Below are 23,294 nucleotides of genomic sequence, written 5' to 3'. Positions count from 1 at the left end.
GAAAAATTATAACAGTAGTTTCTAGCAGGTGTTTTCATTTTATATGAGATTTAGCATTTTGGAAAAGTTTGATTATGTGGTCATTTAAAAATTATATAAATACTTAAAGAATATGATAAATTTATCTCATTTTACTGTATATTGATTGATAGATTGCTTTTTACGTCCCGTCGAGAACTTTTCACTCATACTGAGACGTCACCAGCTGTGGGTGAAATACCACAAATTTAGACCTATGTTTAGCGTTCAATGCCGTAGAGAGGGTCTTTTATCGTTTCAACGCCTGCACGGGACCTCCGGTTTTAGGGTCATTTCAGAAAGACCCGTGATTCTTACTTCTAAAGGCCGAACGTTTGGCGAATGAGAAATCACTACTTATTTTAACGTCTTATTTTAAGTTTGACGCGGCCATGGCACGAGCGGGGCGAACGCTCTACCACAGAGCTACCGCGAACGGTTAGTTTACTGTATAACACGGCAAGCTTTGTTAAAAAGCTATATATACATGTACTTGGGATTTTATCGCTTGGGAAACTCCAATGACCCAATCTTTTTTCCGGTTACGGAAAAAGACGAGCATGATCCGATTGGCCAATGACCATTTCACGCTTCGCTCGGTCCAACGGTCACACGTACAATGTATATGTGCATACTAATTTAGTGATATGTATTACATAATCTACAAAATATTATATCATTCGACGAGTATGGGAGTGGATTCATCTGAAATATGCATTTTTTTTTCTTCTTCTAATTTCCAGACGCAAAGGACTATCATGATCTCATAGAACTACCATTAAATTATAACTCATTCAGATAGATGTAAAACTTATACGGTACCAATTTTGATGCACCAGATGCGCATTTCGACAAATAATGTCTCTTCAGTGATGCTCAACCGAAATGTTTGAAATCCGAAATAACTTTGAAGTTTTAGAGCTAAATATAGACAAAAACAGCGTGCCAAAAAAAGTGGAGCCAAATTCGTCCAAGGATAAGAGCTATGCATGAGGGAGATAATCCTTAATTTTGAAATGAATTTCTAAATTTTATAACAGTAATTAAATATACATCCGTATTTCCAAGCTAGTAACGAAGTACTTAGCTACTGGGCTGTAGAGACCCTCGGGGACTAACAGTCCACCAGCAGAGGCCTCGACCAAGGGGTCATAATGTAAAACTTATAGGTACCAATTTTGATGCACCAGATGCGCATTTCGACAAATAATGTCTCTTCAGTGATGCTCAACCGAAATGTTTGAAATCCGAAATAACTATGAAGTTATAGATCTATTTTCAATTCGTAACTGATACCAAAAGCAGATTTCCTATAATGAGTCATTCAACAATGCTATTCTTGATTATTTGAAAGTCAGTATGGTGAAGATTTTTATTTCCTTGCGGACCTTACCGAATTACCGAATTATCCCCAAAACCTTATCGCACAGGTCATAAAGTCATGTTACACTGTACTTAAGTTCATGTTACAGGAATTTCTATTCTTATCGGAAAGGTCATAAAATCATGACAGATTTGTATTACGAATGAATTGTTCAACCTTATATCACCATTACTTCTTTTAAAGCGGCATGGACATGATTTTTGATCGTTTGAAATGAACCCCTTTCGTTATAGAAATAAAGATTCCTCATAAATAATAATACTTTTAAACAAGTTACCGATAAAACCAATTCGAGGTGTACGTACAAAGAACAAATAACTCTAACTTTTTATCGTTAAAGCTTTTTTTATCATTGCTGTTCATTTTGTCGTCGTGTTGTTAGTTGAGTCACGTAACACGTAAACATAAACAGGATCCGTGCCTTGATTGGAAAAAGGAAAGTTTATACATCTTCGCATCAGTTTTTAGAATTAAATTTTGGTTTGTTGTTACGTTGTATGATTGACTCATACCAAGTATTTTCAAATCATTAATGTTCTCCTTTTTACCACAATCGTGCACATGTCCCTTTAAAGTATGTCACATAATACGAAGGCTGTTGAAAAAAAATTAAATGCGATTTCATTGATAAAGTGAAGATAACGAACAGTGATCAATCTCATAACTCCTATAAAAAATACAAAATATAAGCAAACACAGAACCCTGGACATCAAGTGCTTAGAAGGAGTAAGAATCCCCTGTTGACTGGTCACACCCGCCGAGAGCCTTATATATCGATTGATCAATTAAATAACTTTATTTTATATACACGTAGATTTATACATTTGTACATGTAGTTTCTGACAGTTACAAGTGTATGATAGCATAAGCATTCTTTCATCTAAAATTGTTCAATAAATGGCAAGCCGCCTAGTGGCAGAGTAAACCCCATGTCACCCAGAAATAAAGTAAAACACACGTCACCCTGAAACAAAGTAAGCGGAAACAGAGTAAAACACATGCCACCCTGAAACAGAGTAACCGGAAATAGTGTAAAACACATGCCACCCGCAAACAGAGTAAATCACATGCCACCAGGAAACAAGAGTAAATTCCAAGCCACCTGGAAACCGAGTTAAAACCCATGTCACCTGACAGACCATTGGGTGACATACCAAATCAGCAATATGGGCAATATATCTCTTAAATTGCGGAGAATTTTAATCTTGTATTCATCATATCACACAGGAGTTATTTTTTGTGGTTCGTCAATGATTATCATGCAAACCTTGTTTAAGCATGGCTAGTAAGAATAAGACAAAACCGGGGAAATTGAAATGTGGAAAGGATTGCATGCACATAAATGGATGCGATTCAGAAATTTAAATTACCATGTGGAAATATATCACAGGAATGTATGATTTTCAACCAGCATGCAAGACAAGTTCAATTTCTTGAGTGATGTATCTTAAGGAAAATATAAATGAAACTATTACTACACAAAAAACACATATTTTCATTTGTTCTCTCGGAGATTGTTTTCAATGGCACATTATCGAAAACTAGCTGGTTGTCATCGCACATTGTACGCAGCCACAATATCTTGGTATGCTAGAAAATGAACCATGCATTTAGTTGAGCATAATTCGCCAAGTATTCTTACAAAAAATAAGCAATACAAGCTAGTATACTGGTATTGACTGTCTGTGTTCAGATCAGAGAGCACATGTTGATACAAATGACACAGCGACATTGATCACATTTAAATAAAACCCAAGAAATTTGCCCATCAAAACAAAAGCGGTGCATCGTCAGAGGTGACGGACTGTTTGGCACTGAGGCTGCGCTGTCGTGCTAAACTCAGGTGGTCCATGTAGTGGTAATTTGTACATCGTTCCAGGTCCACTTGTGTGTCAATCAATGTGTAGGATTTATCCTTGGCTTCTATAAGATTCATGATTTCGTCTGCCAGTTCCTGAAACGTTGGTCTATTGATGGGATTTTCTAACCAACACTTCAACATAACCCGGTACCTTCAAGGAAGACAGTAGTCATTGATCACTGTTTGGTTACTCTAACAGAGGGATTCCTCAAAGATTTTCTTCATAATAATTGCTAAAGGGTTAATGTATCAATTTAAAACAATTCTTACACTTTTTTCTTTACTTTCTATCTTTTCTTTACTTTCTATCTTTGTTCTTCATAGTATTGAATCAATACTTTTTTAAATTAAATAAACAAATAAAAAAAACTTCCAACCATATGAAGCCGATTAATTTTACTCTGAAATGAATCTACGGCAACATTTATGTTACAGGATAGATAATGATATCTTACAGCATCATTGGGCAATACTCGGGTCTCGGTAATCTCCGCCCACTTTTGAGGTATATAGACATGTCCCAGTTGTCTACTTCCGGATACGGTTGAGCTCCCCTTGTCATTAGCTCCCATAATACCACACCTAATGACCACTGCAAAACACGATTCAAGCAAAACGTTTACAAATTAAAACTTTTTAATCGTTAATTGTGAAGAGTTATTGAACTTAGTCCTCTATATTTAAAAGGTAATGGTGTGCCCGTGTTTTACAATACGCCTAATTTTCTGTCCTTTTGAAATCAACAAATTTTGAGGAATAATAAATCCTTTTTCATGAAAACTTTTACCTATTTATCGTGTTCCTTCCTCTTGTATTATTTTCGATAATAACATCATTGGAATTCATAACTACTAAATACACCCTGTAAACTTTAAAACGGTTCGAGAGAGAACTTGGACGTGCATCATCCTTTGTCTAAGTGAACCCATATGTCTGATTTCCATGCGAACTGCTAACATTCATATACAATGTATGATTTGGGCGTGTATCACCCAGCATTGAATGTGCTAATCTATAACATCTCAGTTAGACGAGCATCGTCCCTATTACTGTATTGAAATTCAAATTCTGATTTCGGCGAGCATCGCCCCTATTACTCTTTTGAAATTCAAATTCTGATTCGGACGCATGCCCTAAGCGTTACCGACCTATTACAGCTGATCTAAACGTAAATATATCACCCTACTTTAAGTGTACTGACTTATAGCATATCTGATCAGGAAGTATTTCTTCCTTGTATCTTAGTGTACTGGTTGACACAATTCATTTAAGACGTACATTGCCCTGTTTTAAGTGGACGTGTATTACCCTGTTCTAAGTGGACGTGCATTACCCTGTTCTAAGTGGACGTGCATTACCCTCTTCTAGTTCTAAGTGGACGTGCATCATCCTCTTCTAATTGGACGTGCATTACCCTGTTCTAAGTGGACGTGCATTACCCTCTTCTAAGTGGACGTGCATTACCCTGTTCTAAGTGGACGTGCATTACCCTGTTCTAAGTGGACGTGCATTACCCTGTTCTAAGTGGACGTGTATTATCCTGTTCTAAGTGGACAGATCAATGTCATTTACAATATTCACTAGGATGTGTATTGTCTCTATACCTAAGTGTAACTGACTTACGACATCTGATTTGGAGGTATATCGTCCCTGCTCTAAGCTCTCTGGAGCCATCCACTTGACTGGTAATTTTTGTTTGTTTTCACAGCTGTAGTATTCCTTCGAATAAACGTCTCTAGAGAGACCAAAATCTGCCACCTTTACTGTAAAATCTTTGTCAAGCCTAGATAAACAAAATGTTAAAGAATGTTTTGAAAAATAAGTATTTATGATGCAACACAGTACTGCAAGATATCCTGTTTCATAACAAAAAAAACAAGTCCAATATGGCTTAATTATCGAAATATATGTACAGGGACATTGTAAAAAGAAAATTTATCAATGTAGAGCCAATGAATTTAAATATAAATATATATATTACATGCAATTTCTGGCGGCCAGGTCTCTGTGAACAAACTTTATACTAGCTAGATATTCCATTCCTTGGGCAATGTCAAGGCCATAGCTAACCAACATCTTAACCGTCGGCATCTGAAACGAAGGTATGTAATATTAAGGCCTTAAGTGACTAAATTCTTAATCGTTGGCATCTGAAAGACAACCATAACTGTTTCAGTTTTTGAAAATACATGTGGATATGATCTTTGACCCTTCACACCGACATACTTCATGGAAGCTTTATGAAAAGGATACCGATGTAAACTGTTGCAGTTCATATTCCCATGTATTTTCAAACGTGAAATTTACTTTTTATTTACATTCCAAGTTTCATTTCTTTCGGAATCCCCTGTCGTTAACATAGATGTACTACAAGTTTCATTTCTTTCGGAATCCCCTGTCGTTAACATAGATGTACTACATTTTTCAAGATTCATACGCGCATTGTTCACAACTTCTTCGTATCCATGAGGAAATGACAACCATTGCAATTGCTTGGTTGGTTGATTGTATATTGTTTAACGTGCCACTCGAGAATTTTTCACTCATATGGAGACAGCACCATTGCCGGTGAAGGGTTACAAAATCCAGGCTTACGCTCGGCGCATACGACCTTTCAGCAGGAAGGGGTCTTTATAGTGTCACACCTGCTGTGACACACGGCCTCGGTTTTTGCGGTTTCATCCGAAGGACTGCCCCATTCAATCGGCTCTTCCGACAAGGAAAGGGATACGGAGGACCTATTCTAAGCAGTATCCCCACGGGCAACCATATATATATATATATATATATATATATATATATATATATATATATAAAGATGTAAAAGGCAAAACATTGGAAATGCAAATAAATTGTATCCAGATATGATTCTGTCGTGTTTGCTGATAGATAACTTTGAAAATCACATGTTAGGGTAACCATGAAGTAAAGCTCTTGCATCAGCACCAAAGGCACTAAAATAAGTACATATACATTATATGTCATAAATTGAACAGCGTTGAAACGAGAAAGTTCGATACTGTAACATATATCTGTGGTGGTCGGTGTTTGTGTGGTATAATCCTATCAACAATTACAACCCCAGGGCCAGGGAAAATCTCTATCACATAGAATGACTATTTGTTGACCATCAAATGGAGACCACATACTATAATTTCACCAGCCATGAAAGTTTAACTTGATCCAACAAAAGTAAATAAATATAGAGTATGTTAAAATCAAGAAAATATTCTTAAACAATTATTTACGGTCAAAATCATACATTGTTTTCGTCTCTGATGTACGTCAACAAAGCCCCGTTGTACATGAATGGTAAAATGACCATTGGGAATTCCCCCTTGTCCATTGTGATCCCAATCAGAGTCAGAACATTAGGATGGTCGAAGTCTTTCATGATCAAAGCTTCGTTCAGGAAAGAGTTCACATCAATCGCTCCAGCACCTGCAGAAGAAATGTTTAAACAAAGAGTTCACATCAATCGCCCCAGCACCTACAGAAGAAATGCGTTCAAACAAATAGCTCACATTAATCGACTTGGAGAAGAAATGTGTTCCAACAAAGAGTTCAAATCGATCGCCCCAGCACTTAGAGAAGACATATGTTCAAACAAAGAGTTCGAGTTCAAATCATTTACCTCAGTACCTAAAGAAGAAGTGTGTGCAAAGAGTTCACATCAATCGCCCCAGCACCTACAGAAGAAATGTATTCAAACAACGAATTTACAATAATCGCCCCAACACCTGGAGAAGAAATGTATTCGAACAAGAGTTCACATCAATCGCCCCAGCACCTGGAGAAGCAATGTGTTCATACAAAGAGTTCATATCAATTGGCCCAAGACCTACAGAAGCTATGTGTTCAAACAAAGAGTTCACATAAGTCGCCCCACCACCTAGAGTAGAAATGCGTTCAAAGAAAGAGTTCACATCAATCACCCCAGCACCTAGAGAAGAAATGTGTTCAAACAAAGAGTTTACATTAATTGCCCCACCACCTGGAGAAGAAATATGTTCAAACAAAGAGCTCGAGTTCACATCAATCGCGCCACCACCTAAAGAAGACAATTATTCAAACAAAGGGTTCACATCAATCGCGCCACCACCTAAAGAAGAAAATAATTCAAACAAAGGGTTCACATCAATCGCCCCAGTACCTGGAGAAGAAATATGGGTAAAACAACTATTTTAATTACGACGAATTTTGCGTTGAGTTACAAGTGAAGTAATACCCCGTGTCCATTGGACCGAGATGAACGGTCACACATACATTCATCTTAGTTTTATCACATTCTTGATTGACATACACTTTTAGCGTGTCCAATCCGTGTGACCTTGACACACACGCATCGTTTCAGGTTTTGCGTATCTTTATTACAATGAATACAGCCCTCACAACCTAGCGCAAACACCCGCACATCAAAGGACCGCATTGGAAATGTACTTTTGAGCTTTTATACGTTACATTAATTCATTCATTTCATATTTACAATACGGATGACGTCACAATAGCTTTACATATACATAAAGCATGTGTAACGATGCAGCATACTTCGATTTGAAGTACATTACATAGAAAAAAAACGGTGTCGCAACAGAGAAAATTAAATTGAAGATAATGGAAAACCACAGAATTAGCAGACTGCGTCCACAGTCCTCTGCATTCTTTTTTTAAAAATACATTGTTGATTCCCTGAATTAAAAAAAAAAAGAAATCCGTATGTTGATTGACTTTGTACATTTATTTTTCATATATATACATGTCCATTGAATGATCCATAAACAATTGAAATTGAAGCATCTGCATTGACTGCAACATTATTCAAAAGAGGGAGGCTAAACAATAAAAGGAGACTTACGAATGATTGTCTTCACAGCAACGACCAATTCAAACTTCTCGTTAGGTCTCTTCAGAAAACCCTTGTACACGCAGCCAAAGTTACCTAGCAAATGACAGAGTACACATTGTTAGAATTATCAGAAAATACATAACACCGATATACAGGGGAATTCACAAGTGTTCAATCACTACCTCGTGTGAAAGAACAGAATGACACAACCTCGCCTTAAGTCTGTAGTGTGAATGAACACAATGACAACATCGTCTTAAGTATGTAGTGTGAATGAACACAATGACAACATCGCCCTAAGTCTGTAGTGTGAATGAACACAATGACAACATCGTCTTAAGTCTGTAGTGTGAATGAACACAATGACAACATCGTCTTAAGTCTGTAGTGTGAATGAACACAATGACAACATCACCTTGCGTCTGTAGTGTGAATGAACAGAATGACAACATCGCCTTAAATCTGTAGTGTAACTGAACACAATGACACTACCTCGCCCTAAGTCTGTTCCCAGTCTTAAGCAGTCACCATCAATAAGCAAATTCTGTCTTTTCATGACGGCCACCATGTCGTCTATCATATCTTCGTCATATCCGCCGACAGCCCCAATCTCTGTGATATGCTTGCCGTCGACATAATCTGAAATCACACTGCTTATCATTTTTCTTTTCATCGTTTCATAAGTATCAGCAGATGTTCACCTAATTTGGTATCATTTACCATTGGGTCTGGCGCTGGCACTGCTATCAGGGTCTGTTTCTGGTTGGAGGAACGCTTCTGCAACATGGTGGTTGTTTGCATTCTCAGCTTGATAAACAACAGCTGATGTGTATGAGACTCGCTTTCTTTGGAAAGGTCCCACACGCTTAGTTAGCATACAAAATCCAACCATGAAAACTAGAATAAAGCAAACTCCTATTAGACCGGCCATAACGAATAGCCGAGGACTTGTAACAGGTTGGATATGGTGCTGGAATTCGACATTTCCAAGATGAGACATTTTTTTCCCTACTCTGATCTGGAAAAGATAATGAAGCCATATTGTCCTTACTCTCATCCAAGGCCAAGATTATAAAAACTCTAGATCCAGTATGTGTATACAAAAGATCAAAATGAATACCTTAATATCCAGCAATGATTTCCTTTCCAGTAAATAGTGTTTTTCTATTGCCTTTGTCAAATCGCATTTCAAATAGAACTTTGTAAGCTCCGTTACTGGACATGAGACATTTTCCACGGTAATGTTATAATCCTCAGGTTTTAGAGCCAAATCCAAATATTTTCCCTGTCAATAGAAATTTAAAATACCGTATCACTCCCCTCCCCAGTACCAATACGATATCGAGTACTCCCAGTCTGATGACGTATACTCACATTTATCCGCAACACTTTTTCCTCTCTGAGAGGAACTTCGCGTTTGTCTACCCTGTTGAACAAGGGGTCGGGATACACTGTCATGCGATCATCATTCCGCGCGGTCCAACCTCGCCAGTAATATTCATCGTTTTCAAGTAAAACACACATACGACTCTGTATACCAGCACTGGTTACTGGTGAGATGAACGATGATAGATCTGGTGTTTCACAAATGAGTTTTTCATTTCGAATCTTACATTCCTGTAATAATCCGAAAGTTATAAATAACGGATGACTGAGAAAATATGTAATAATTTACGCATACACATAATCTTATATCAATATATACATGTAGAGGTCAAGTGGTTAATGTAATATCGTACTCACATTTTCTTTAATGATGCTCTCCTTCGTTAAGTTCAGGCGGAGTTTATATGTATTTGCAGAGTTCAAATTTTTACCATTGATAACTAGTGCCAACCCCCCACTACAAGACAAAAATATAGATCAAAAATATAACACGCATTCAGAAAAGTTTACTTGATCAAGCTAAAACTATAACAAGGAACATATCATTGCATGGGTCTGACGATGACATTTCATAATGTAAGAAGTCATTTTACCATGAATATAATAAAAGCAACGTATTAATCTGCATATCCCCTTAACCTTAAAGTTGTATTTTGTGTGAATGTCCATGAAAATCCATGACACTAACTGTATTTGAACTAATGACAATCTGTACTCGATACCTTTTGGTAGTTTTGTTCCTAGATAAATAAGTTATCTGTGGATCTTCTCTATAGCAAAATGTGTCGTTTGCATTGCTTATTACAGCGCCATCTATCGTAATTGTGATTGGATAGCATTCATTACAAGTCATGCGTTGTGAATTTCTCCCGTCTCGAATTTCATGGCATTCGTCTGTTTGACACTGAATATACGTATCATTTTTCCTACAAGTTAAAAAGCCTGTATTAAGCGGAAAATTTATCTGATAATGGCACCATATGCATACAAAACTTACTCATAAAGTATCGAAGTTCCTTTACATGTAATTAATTTTTATCAACATTTTAGAGATGGATTATACGACAAATTTACATTACACTCTTTTAATACTGGTGAGCCATTTAGACCCTTACCCTACAATGGGACAAATGATGTTAGAAATCATTATCTTTGTATTTGATCCAATCTCTAAATTGTTGCCATGGAATGTAAGCAGCGTGTTTCCATGACGAGGTCCACCTGGTGGGTTCCTGCTATGTAGACTGGGGATCTGTAACCGAAATCTGGATTCATTTATCAATCAGTATAGATGGAGTTATTCTTTACAAAGACGAAGCCCACAAACCATCGACATCGGCCTCGTGTCAAAGTTTGATCATATTTCTATGGGCAACGTCGTAGTGCTTTTCAGATATGGTTTTCTTCTTTCGATATCTGTTCAACTTTATTCGTACGAGATTTTTTAAATTTTTATTTGGGGGGGGGGGGGGTTGTTGTTGCTGGGGGTGTGTTTTTTCTATTGGTATGATTTTTCTTTCTTTTTTTTTTTATTTGAATATTTTGTGACGTTATCATTTCTTGCTGTGGCGTTATAGGGTAGGGTGATCTAAACTCGACCACCTGGGTAATTTCAACCGATGAGTGCTTTACTTCAATTGATTATGTCATTGTTTGTATCATGCTACATGTATTTCCCGGAAATAAAATATTTTCTCATATGTTTTGTGAATCGAGGTGTTGTTAGCTTGACATACTTTTCCTGGTGTAACGTTATATAGAGGTGCATGTGTAGTGCTAGAGCACGTCGAAAACCTCTCCTTATCACCATCTTCTAACTAAATCATTCATGGTAAATTGTATTAAGTATTTCATCCACAGTCAGTAAAAATTGGTAGTTGTTGAGACGCACACACCCGGAACTGATTGAGTTTTTCAATCTATACAGTACATTATGTATCTACACAGACATGACATTCACTCAGTTTGAACTCGGTGTCCGTTCTAGTAACAATTGTTTTCATTAGTGTAAAGTCATACACTAACATAAAAGAATTTTTATGAACCTTTTAACTTAATAAAACAAAATTACTCATCACTGCATACAGGGTTTAGCATCCATCATCTGTTTCGATTTTGTTCGATTGAGGTATAAGTCAGCTTCTTCTATTTCAATCTGATTCACATATTCATTATCATAATCAACAGTTACATTGATGTCAGCATTCTGATACCTCAAATCACGACGTGACGGTCTGATTCGCTCCACACATTATTCTTAAATATCATTTGTACTTGAATATTTGAAGCATGCGTATATCATCAGTTTATATACACTTTGATTTTAACTTGTTCGTGGAATGAGAGAGAGATTGGTTCGGTTTCATGTCTATTCCACAATTTGTGGACAGATGACAGCGACGGTTTAAATATCTTACGGGAAGATGGATCAAAATAGGTGGGTGGGTGGGTGTGTGCGTGCTGTCTTGGATTTCTTGAAAAAATCTCAAACTGAAGTTTGTATTTTGTTCTATTTGAGCATCAAAATTTTAGTAAAATCTCAGACAAGTCCAAGTTTTTCCAGGCCAGAGCCTCTACTTCACATTTTTTGTGAGTATTCTTGTCGCCAAATGATTTTATGTTTGTTACGAGGAACAATTCTTGTTGATATTTCAAATTAACACCAACAACACGGGCATTACCGGTTTTACACTCAGAATAGATATTCTTATCGTGAAATACGTATGTACTTCAAAAGGATATGCAAAGTATTTTTCCGCCTTATAAGGAAACGGTACTAAAACAATTAAGAGGATAATTAAATCTTGGCAAACAAATCAGGAAGTTTGTCCTTATATTCGAAATTAATTCCCCATACGATGTGTTAGATGCACATCCATCTGTACAAAATTGCTTACATTGATACTAATTTGGAAGATATCGAAGCTGATGAATGAATCATTTACTAGGTTCATAAAGCACTAAGTATGCCGGTGTGAGCGCTGTAATATAGTTTCAGAAATGATGTTTATTTCTTATATTTACACTCCACTTCCATTTTGTCTGAATTTCCAACCGTTAAAATAAACGTACTACATTGTAGATAGATAGATATAGATAGATGGATGGATGGATGAATGGAGAGAGAGAAAGAGAGAGAGAAAGAGAGAGAGAATGATTGTAGGTAATTCATGAGGATATAGCTAACATTTTTATTTGTAAAATTGCCAATGAGAAAACCATTTCATATGTATATATAAAGATTTGACTCTCTCTCTCTCTCTCTCTCTCTCTCTCTCTCTCTCTCTCTCTCTCAACAAAGAAAAATAAAAAAGTTATCAAATACGAAATACAAAGATAACACTGAAAATTACTGATGGGTGTTCTGAAATCTAACAAATAATTCTTTAAACCCCGCATGGCTACACTAGTTTTAATGTAAATTCATACCATGTAAGAGAAATTAAAGACGGCAATTTCTGATGGCCGGACAACCTCCAGTCTGTTTGTCGTCACGGTTACTACGTACTCATTATCGTCTGTCACCGAGCTCGTGTTACACACAATTCTGTAAGTTACATGGAAACCAAAATCAGATATTGAAATTTTACTTTAACAAGAAACTATAAAACTCATACATTAGGGGGGGAAATGGAATAAGGAATCAATTTGGGTAACAAAAGAAAAGACCTATAATGGGGAGAACAATTTTCCTTAAAATGTCACATTTTTATATGAAGTCCCTATAGTTATTTTTTGTCGTACATATACATTTCTTTTCTTATTTTCATTTCGAAGCTGCAATGCTGAAATCAACCTTCAAAGTTGGCCTAAGCAGAATTTTCCCCATTTAAGCATTTTTATATGAAATTTGGCTTTGAAGTTCTTCATGGCAGGCCTGTCCCTGAGATTCCTCTTTTTATATTTTGATAGATTACAATTCTAACAACAATATACAATAATAGTTATGGGGCATTCCTGTCTTGTGGTCGAAATTCAAGAAACACAGACACAAAAATTAGGGGGACTGTTTTTGAAAATCTGGTTCACATTTACACGCGTATTATTTGTGCTTAGAATGATCCAGTTAGCTGCGCCAACAGCAGTATATGTTGTGGTTATTTTTGCCATTGTTCGAATCCGGACCACGTCACACATTTTAGTGCTAGTATTTTGCATTTTCAATACTTTTTTCATATGTTACAGATGTATATAATTATGTGCACATTTTCCTTCAACAATCTCTATATAAAGGGCATTGAAAGGGTTTTAAAAACACAGTCAAGTGGAATTATCCTCGCCGTGGTCGATTTTATTCCAAGGACAGTAATTATTCATTCTGCGTTACCTGACGGTTCAAGCACATGTGCGACTAAGACATGCATATACAAGAATATTTCACCTTCTTGCTCAACGTTGACAGAGAGGAAAATCAACCAAAACTTTTATAACATTTACCCTTATCTTCGTAATATACACACATTTATATACTAGTAGTCTATCAATTAGACCCATACGAAATGAAATTCAGAAAGTGTACATCCCTGCTTTGTGGTTATTGTTTCCGGGAACCGGTCTTAGTTTTCAACATGTAACACCCTATGAAACAAGACACCTCGTATCCGAATTAAAGACCTATGACTTTCACATTTAACATAATTTAATGCAGACCGTCTGGACATGGGACAAGGACGTACGGGTGGTATCGAAATGTACTCCATCGGATTTCAAGTTTTATCATTCAAATACATGTATCTTACATCAGTGACATCAGTTCCCAAAAATAAATGTTCTGTAAATTAAATGTAAATCAAGTAGGAAGTAACTCAAAAGTGATTAAGATCGGATATATACAAAAATATGAAATCATGTCATGTATAGATTTCAAAATGCATAAACAATACATGCATCATGCTAGTACATCTCTGTAAGATGTCTATTAAAAGTTTACGTTTGTGTCCCCATACTAAAGACATTGAAAAGTAATCAATTAGATCTACTCAGCCTTCCATGTAGGTCATTATTTACATGTAGAACGATTGGTAATCAGAACGATTAAGGATGACCTTTCTGTAAAGACTAAAACCAGACCCGGGCGAATAGCTTGATTTTTTTTTTTTATTTTTTTTTTTTTTTTTTTTTTTTTGATTTTTTTTTTTTTTTTTTTTTTTTGATTGTTTTTTTTTTTTTGTTACCCTGAATTGATCTTTTGCAATGAAAAGGATTGGTACCATTTTGTATTCTAATGAAACTTTTTAATTGCAAGCAACAAAGGTTCCTAAACAATTCAAATTAATTTTAACCAACAACATTCACAAAAACTAATCGCGATTTTATTTTTATTATTATTTTTTTTTCTATCACATACATTTAAACATCTCAATAGAAAACGGTTTCACGTGTTCTATACTTTGAGTTTGTCCTGTTTAATATGTGGCATGCGGCTGGTCCAATGGTCACGTTCGCCGCTGTGTTTTGGTCTTCACCGAAGTTCTCGCCCTCGATAGTCACAACCGTCCCACCTTCAAGAGGGCCGCTTAGAGGATACACCTATGTGTGCGTGAATAAAAGTAGTCCTAGCTCTATAGTAGAGTTATAGCTATATGTTGCAAGAAAAAAATTGCACTTATGGAAAGCTGTCAATTAACTAATTGTCTAATACTAAAACTGTATTTTAATATAGACTAACACAATCAACTATAAATCACTCAAGATGGAATACAATTTATTTCACAAGTTATATTTAACAGTTGTTAATACTCACTTTGTGAAGGAATGGAGGACAACTATTGTTATACCACGTAGTGTTGCACTCCCCCTGCATCAAGCAAGAGTCTCGACACCAACCGCATTCCAATGGGTCTTCACTTGTCATGCATGCGCCACAGGTTGTGTGAACTTGACATGAATACAGTGGGAATTTTGAAACCTATGGGTCAAAAAAGTAACAAAGATGTAATGATGCAAATTTAGTTCTCTACATTATCGTTAATCCACAGTTTACAAGATTTTTCTTTTAACGATCCAGATTCCTCGTTGTCTATACAACCATGAGTGCGAATGATTTATTTAATTATTCATTCATTAATTTCATGGCATTTACACTTTTGATAATTCAAGTTTTGAAGTATTACAAATCTCACATTATTATCCGTGAATAAAACAATTACACAAAAACTTAATTATAAAGTATTATTTTCTACTTCTGAAAAAATAAGTTCTTATTAACCTTTTAAGTTCTTTTTTATAAATATACGCTAATGCTATCACATGACAAAATTAAAAGTAAGTTCGTCCATGCGTATGGTCCCTGTTTCTGCTGGACTCTTTTCCATCACATGAAATATAGAACAATGCAGCATTCAAAACGATGGATTTGTAACATGGAGAGCACTTGCTTACTGGTGATTTGGAATGTACAATTGTATTTTAATTTCAAATCGGTCTGAGTTTGTTCGCTTTAATTAGGTTTGGGGTTTGTTTGGGGTTGTTGTTGGGTGTGTTTTTTTGGGTTTTTTTTTTTTTTTTTTGTTTTTGTTTTTTTTTTTTTTTTTTTGTTTTTTTTTTTTTTTTTGGTTTTGGTTTTTTTTTTTTGTTTTTTTTTTATGTTGTTTTTTCTGAAAACGTGACAATCGTTGACTGACCTTGTTTCCATGCAGTAGGAAGATATGACTACTGTTGTCTGTCACGTGATCTGGCTCCACTCTCTGAGATCTGTTCTGGCTGAGATCGAACCAGACATACGGTTTCCTATCTGAGTAAGGCCGCTGTAAGTTTATCTGGAAGCAAATGAAGCATGTTGTTTTACATCTCTTTATCAAATAATGCAGTTTGTATTCTAACATATTCTGAAGAACAATATTTCAGTTTGGGTGACAATTTCCTTCAGATGTTGATAAACAGTATACTTTCTTACAGTCATGATACGTGAAATACGATTATAAATACAGGTTCAGCAGCCCTTTGCATTTCCTTCTAAACACGTACACATTCAGTTCCTTGGCTATTCATAAACCATGAAGTATGTCTTTGAACGAGACAGAACGATGGAGTATTCTTATATTTACAAAGCCTTAGACATGCACATTACGCGTTCCATGAAAAGGAAGCTGAAACTTGAAACAGCGCATCTCAGATGTTTCAACTGATGAATATATAAAATAGATGTATAATTTTCGGGCGACTCGAGTTTGTTCGTTTTAAAAGTCTCGCGATACCTATTATTTCAATGATATATTGAAGACGAAAATAATTGCGTAATACATCATTATCAAAAGATTACTTTTAGAATATAACCGTCGAAGGTTCCTATCCACAATATGTTGGTCTGTGGATGAATTCGGTGAGAAAACACTGACGTGAACACCGTCTTATATCCTTTGTATATCATCGCTGTCGGCAAGAAATAGGGTTTCTTCAACCTCTGGACTCCGTGGTTCGTAAAACGTACGCTTTTTGCCTCCGCGCTACAATACTTCTCAGGTTTCATCTGAAATTTTTAAAATAGTTATCAAATATTTTTCTTTGGACTTTTTTAAAATATGTATGTTGCATTTATTGCTTGAAGATAAATGTATTGATGTTTTTTTTTTTAAATTACCAATTAACATTCTAATTTTGAAAGGAGTTTCCATGTGATATAAAATGATAAATGTGTTCCGTCTTTACCAATATATCATGGCTGTCTTTCATTTACAAACATATCTAACGAATGCAGTAGATGCTATGGATTATAAAGAAATGGTGTCTACAGTAATTAGAGCTTAAATATCCTAAAGTTCGACATATAGAATGATAGCAAAGTAAACGAGGGAATTGAAAGCATTTTACTTTATCTTAAATCGTCCTTGTAACAGTGAATCGAGGATATTGTATCTAAGCAGAAGTAACTGAGAGCAAATGTGTAAAGCTTTCCCAGCTTAAGATCGGCGTACTATATCTATCAAGATTCACACGCGAATTGATTACAGTTGCAGCGTGTTCATGGGGGAATAGCAATCATTACTATTTGTAAAGATATCAAAACTGTAAATATCTAGATGCAACACAATTTGGCGCAAAACAGATATAAACTGTTATAAAAAGGTTAATCTGCACCAGGTATGGTTTTAATCTAATGATACACTTTGCCATTACATCAATTCCTAATAATTTATCACTTAATACATTTTCAATTGTATTTTTCAGGACGATTTTTAAACAAAAACGTCAGGCAATAATCATGTCGCAATGCCTTATGTACATGTAAGAAGATATGCTGTTGAGAAATAAAATACGCAGCTCAGCTAACTTAATTGCCTGTCCCAGATGAAGTTGAATTACTTCATACATGTATACGTATACAATATATTTTTACAATCTGGTAAGCCAAAATGTTGATTTATGAATGGATGGATATATCTGTTTGTATCTGTCCAAATGGTCAATATAAGTTAAAATAAATCATATGATTTATCATATGCTGACTAAATACTGATTAAGTTTAACTTCAAACTACCTTGCCGCGAAGACAACGCCCCGCCTCTCCGCACGTTGACCAATCAGGAGGTGAGTTGGCGTCTGCATTATTAAAACAATGTATGATCAAATTTTTAAACATTTGGTCTATTTCAACTTGTGTAAATTGGCAGACGGCTGCTGTAGCATTATGGGAAGGTTGCAGGGAATCCGTGCTAACGCCAAACGCGACGTACAAAGTCGATGTCGCCTCGTCCTCTTTGTAAAAAGCAGCCGTTGCGATGTTATGGATTCGACATTCCAAAATTACTTCATTAAAAGACGACATGTACTTATCGTTCGTGCATATTCTTGACAATTTAGTTTCGTATACCATGCCATTAGAGGAGTTTCGAGCCTGGGTATAAATGCTAAAAACGAATCCCTCTTTCTTAAAACCGTAGATGAACTGGGTTGAGACAGACTCTCGTTTCGAATGACAAATTCCGACAGAAGTATATTTTGTAGTATTTTGAAATTCCCATCGAAAGTCAGGGTCTGCAGACCTATTACGGATTTCCATGAACGAAAATTCCGGAAATGTATACTCCATTTTGCGTCCATCCCAACTTCGACCGATGAAGTAGTGGTCATATTGCTGACCGGGTGTGCCGTATGGCACTATAATCGTTCCCCTGCTACTTCCAACAAAATTTTGCGTGTGTTTGTTTAAAAACTGTTCCTCCAGTGATATGGAGTAGCTGTTCAACAATCTGCAGAGACCTTGCCTGACAGATCCACACATAAGTACCATCCTGCGCTTGGAGAGAAACTTCAAAACTTCCACATAATTATCCCTCCACTCTAACGAGACGCACATTTTCTGGTCTGGAGAGCACAGCTTGCTGTCCTTTACCGGACCGATTGTTTTGTTTCCTATTACAGTGAGATTTCCATCCAGATGCAAAAGTATATTTTTACCACCCACGTAAATATTTTCAGATTCTGGTTTCATTGTAACACGTCGGAGTGGAGCAAACGACAATGGCACGGAAAAGGTCGGGTAAAAATTCCCATACACTGCTTTCAAGGTTGATATCAGAATGACAGAGCACAAACTGAAATCATAAACAAAACATGTAAGGGAAACGTTATGCTTTAGACTGTGGCCATTTTCCATGGTGGTAAATATGAAGTGTAACTGTTGACATCTGACCACCCTTGACCTACATTGTACATGTACAGTGGTCTCAGTAAGTAATTGTTGTATAAAACTTGATTTTTCACTTCAAGAAAATTAATATACTATCCATGCACTTCATGAAATATGTCGGAGTGAAGCGTCGAAGTTCAGACACCCATAGGTATTTTAACAAATGAAGCTTCTTTTAGCTCACCTGAGCCGAGGGCTCAACTGGGCTTTTCTGATCAAAATTTGTCCGACGCCTGTTGTCTTCGCAATCTAATCAAAATCAGATCTTCTTTACCGTTACACTGGAGAAGGATCTGACAGCGCTGCGTTCGAGGTCATGTTATTTCAACTTTCAAACTTGACCAATTAAATGACGGCTTTCGCCAACATGAATGTCTTGCTGTTACATCGGAACATACTTGGTATTTATCATACGCATATCAATAATTACCGAGAAGCACAGGGGAATAATCGAAGAAGATGGCAGCGGCCATGGGCGTTGTTAGAACGCCTCTGAAATTATAATTAAACGATAATGGATGTATGACATCTAATATATTTGCTCTTTCTTTAACGTAGATATTCGGAAGTCCTTTAAACTCATCAATGCCGTTTTTGGTGAACTTATAATCCGAATGCGCCTCAATAAAACGATTCCTGATTGGTCACTGATTCTTCGTCAGGCTATTGTTATTGGTCGAATATCGATTGAATTATTCATGCAACTGGGGTCAATAATATGACCTTTATTGCAATGCTGTCAGATCCTTTTCCAGTGTAAACGTTGGAGAAAAAAACGTTTTTTAAAATAGATTGTTGTCGTCGTTGTTAACTTTTCACATTTTCATCTTCTCGATAACCATTGAGCATATTTCAATCAAGCGTTGCACAAATCACCCCTGGGTAAAGAGGATTCACGTGTGTTCAAATGAATGGGGGAGATAATCAAGAAAAGGCAAAAATAGAGTGAAGTCATTTTCAAGAACCAGCCAGAAAATTGGAAATTTACACGAAAGCTTCCTGATGTAGTGTGCATTCAAGTTTGTTCAATCCATGGTCCCCGTGGATAAGGTGGGGTTACCATAGGGGGTCAAAGTGTTATATGCTGATATATAAGAAAAATCATGAACAATATTCTTCTCCAAAACCACTGGACCAGAATAAATGAAATATACATGAAGTCCTCCTTACGGAAAGTAGATTCAAGTTTGTTCAAATAATGATCCCAGGGGCAGGGTTAGAACACGATAGGGAATCAAAGTTTTTCAAGCGAAGAATAGGGAAAATCTTTCAAAATCTTACTGAGAACCACTGAGCCAGAAAAGTTTAATGATAAATGAAAGCTCCCTGACATAGAGTAGATTTGAATTGTTCAAATCATAGTCCCCGAAGGTAGGGAGGGGCAACAATAGTAAATAAAAGTTTAATATGCTGATATACATGTATAGGAAATTTCTGTAAAAATCTTCTCAGTCAGAAACATGGAAATAGAATAGATTCAAAATTCAACTCATGGCCCCCAGGGGTAGGGTGGTGTCACAATAGGGGGAGCAATGTTTTATACAGGAATATACAAGGACTTTAATTTAAACAAATTATTTTCAAAAGGAACAGGACCACACTAGATCAAATCCACATGCAAGTTGTGTATATTCCATTTTTATTGCCCCTGTGACTAGAATCGAGGACATATTTTGTCTGTCCGAAGCTTTAACCTTACTCATAACTTTTGAGTGATACAATGTAAGTGATGGGGCATTCATATTTCATATGCACATTCAATGTGATATCATGACCCTTTTTTTTTTAACTTTGTAAACTTGAGCATAGAGTTTGAATTACTTTTTAAAAAACTTAACCTATTCAATATCTCCTGAACTATTTCATAATTTGCATAACGATTTCTGATGATAACGCCTTATATTTCATACATGACCTTTCACCTTGTGATCTTGATCTTGGAGTTTGACCTAAATTGTTAAACTTTAATGTTACTCATAACATTTAAATAGTGCGGTATAGAGCTTTTATATGTCATATATGCATTCCCTATGACAAACCCTTTTTCGTATTAAAGTTTCTAACCTTGTGACCTTTGACTTTGACCTGCTTTTTTTAATATCCTGACCTATTCAATATCTCCTGAACTATTTAAGATAGAACTTTAATATTTTGGTATATAGATTTCCTATCGCAAGTCCTCCCATTTTATACCATGATCTTTGACATTGTACCCTCGGGTTTGGCCTACTTTTAAGAAAACTTATTGGATATCTCCTGAACTACTTAAGGAAGGCCTTTTATATTTTTATATAGATTTTTTGATGGCAAGACCTTGTGTTACAATGGTGTTTGAACTCGTGACCTTGACTTTGGAGTATAACATACTTTAAAAAATATGACCTATTTGATATCTCCTGAACTATTTAGGTAGAACTTTATACATGTATTTTGTGTATAGATTTCTTATGACAAGACCTTTCATTTCATACCATGATCTATGTGACATTGACCTTCTCCCAGAACAGCAAGGTAATTATAGTGATATTGGTGTTAAGGCATCCCCATGCTGTGTGACTTCATGTTCAGTTATGTCGAGACCCTTTGAGATTATTTATGGGAATGAAGATGGAAGAAAAAGAATTTTTAAAAATCACAACATTTGAACAACAGTAGGGCCCAGGTGACTCAAGTGAGCGATGTGGCCCATTGACCTCTTGTTTATATTTACATTATTACATAAACATTTTTGTTGGAATTCACAGTCGTTGAAATAGACGCACTACCTTTATCAAGATTCATACGCGCATTGTTCACAACTGCAAAACATTCATGAGGAAATGGCTATCATTAAATTTGTACAAATTTTGGTCAATTTTTAACAGTGTTTTAGGAATTTTATGACATCTTCAGCTTTTTTTTTCCAAGTAATTCTGACAACGCTTTACCTCTCTAATTACTGTATATTCCAATGCTAGGACATCTTTCATTTCACCGAAGCGATTTGTTGCAGGAACTTAGAACGTATAAATATCGGGTCACGTGACATGTATGATCATATGACTAGCAAAAAAAGGGTGGGGGTCCTCTCTGGTATGTTAAATATTCATAATTTCGTTTTATTAATAAACTTGAATGTTGGTGACATAATACCAGATTGATGAAGTGTCATTTTTTATTAACTTTTTACACGATTCGGGTAACAGTAACACTGAGCACTGCTCATCAAATCGACAACAAAAAACAACAACAATATCTTCTTATTTGTAATCGGGTGGTATCTTTTCATTCAATGTAGCTAATCAACGCTTCACCGAGTCCTTTTAGTCCGCGTTAGTACTTAGTCATATAATTACAATAATGTACAGACACTGTATCCATTGAGGTACGTTACATGTATGAAATTGATAGATTAAGTGTCAATATTGAATAGATTCCAAAGCTAAGCAATGGAATCGCATGTAAATGAAATAATATCTGTGCAGTCATTCATTAATTCAGAGAAAATATTGAATACATTTCAGACTTAAATTACACGAAATGAAATGTACATATGTATGCTAAACTCACCCTTGTGAAAGCATCATGATGACACTTGTTGATTTTCCTATTTCCTTGTGTGGATGATGATTGTGCTGATTTATACCTCGTAACTCTTCTGAAAGGGAAGGATGTACGTCCTCACTGAATCTGTCGCTTCATGAGAGGGGGACACGGTAACAAATCCCTGATCAAATAGTCCAGGGTGTTTCTCCTTCGATAAGGGTCGGAATATTAAGTTAAATTTACCATTTCTACCAATCAAAATTACATACCTACATCAAGTTCATTTAAAGCTTAATATGCATGTAGTATTAGATGATAGCGTCAATAAACCATTGATTATTTCGATCTACCTAATTCAAATTTTCAACATTTGATATTCAATTCATCCTGAATTAAGCATTTTTCAAAATGTTTCAGATATCTGGGGTTATGACATTAAACTAAAATTTGACCTTAATCTGAATTTTGAATCTAACGAAGATTTGAAATACTTTTCATAAACAAATAAAATATGCAGCATGTTTGTATTAATTTTTTCATAAACCAGCAGGTAATTTTTTTAAAGAAAATATATATCCTAGATAAATTTTAATATTATAAAATAAAACTATATAAATTACAACGAAATTAAATTTATGTGCCTTA

The 23,294-nt window shown here is 35.7% G+C and overlaps 1 protein-coding gene across 5 annotated transcripts in view; it reads right to left on the bottom strand.

Moving 5' to 3' along the window:
- LOC125653452 (hepatocyte growth factor receptor-like) overlaps positions 1-22,805 on the bottom strand; it is a 29,220-nt gene extending 6,415 nt beyond the window's left edge. For 4 of the 5 annotated variants that reach the window (XM_048882906.2, XM_056145098.1, XM_056145099.1 and 1 more), the window contains exons 1-20: positions 22,674-22,805; positions 17,973-19,029; positions 16,758-16,964; positions 16,120-16,254; positions 15,240-15,404; positions 14,886-15,025; positions 12,926-13,043; positions 10,612-10,748; positions 10,219-10,422; positions 9,854-9,953; positions 9,485-9,727; positions 9,231-9,395; positions 8,831-9,128; positions 8,603-8,749; positions 8,120-8,203; positions 6,527-6,705; positions 5,246-5,355; positions 4,888-5,047; positions 3,720-3,856; positions 1-3,415 (exon numbers count right to left, since the gene is read on the bottom strand). The exon at positions 1-3,415 is cut by the window's left edge. In XM_048882906.2, the coding sequence (XP_048738863.2) occupies positions 3,172-3,415; positions 3,720-3,856; positions 4,888-5,047; positions 5,246-5,355; positions 6,527-6,705; positions 8,120-8,203; positions 8,603-8,749; positions 8,831-9,128; positions 9,231-9,395; positions 9,485-9,727; positions 9,854-9,953; positions 10,219-10,422; positions 10,612-10,748; positions 12,926-13,043; positions 14,886-15,025; positions 15,240-15,404; positions 16,120-16,254; positions 16,758-16,964; positions 17,973-19,029; positions 22,674-22,690 (4,047 nt within the window). In that variant the 5' untranslated portion in view covers positions 22,691-22,805 and the 3' untranslated portion in view covers positions 1-3,171. Of the gene's footprint in view, positions 3,416-3,719; positions 3,857-4,887; positions 5,048-5,245; positions 5,356-6,526; positions 6,706-6,898; positions 6,954-8,119; positions 8,204-8,602; positions 8,750-8,830; positions 9,129-9,230; positions 9,396-9,484; positions 9,728-9,853; positions 9,954-10,218; positions 10,423-10,611; positions 10,749-12,925; positions 13,044-14,885; positions 15,026-15,239; positions 15,405-16,119; positions 16,255-16,757; positions 16,965-17,972; positions 19,030-22,673 lie in introns of those variants that run through there. The other variant, XM_048882914.2, reaches the window with a different exon arrangement.
- Between the last annotated feature and the right edge of the window lie 489 nt (positions 22,806-23,294).

This window comes from Ostrea edulis, chromosome 7 (assembly GCF_947568905.1).
Source record: "Ostrea edulis chromosome 7, xbOstEdul1.1, whole genome shotgun sequence".
Classification (NCBI taxonomy): Eukaryota; Metazoa; Mollusca; class Bivalvia; order Ostreida; family Ostreidae; genus Ostrea; species Ostrea edulis.
The sequence above is the reverse complement of the archived record's forward strand: the minus strand, read 5'-3'. Positions and strand labels throughout refer to the sequence as shown.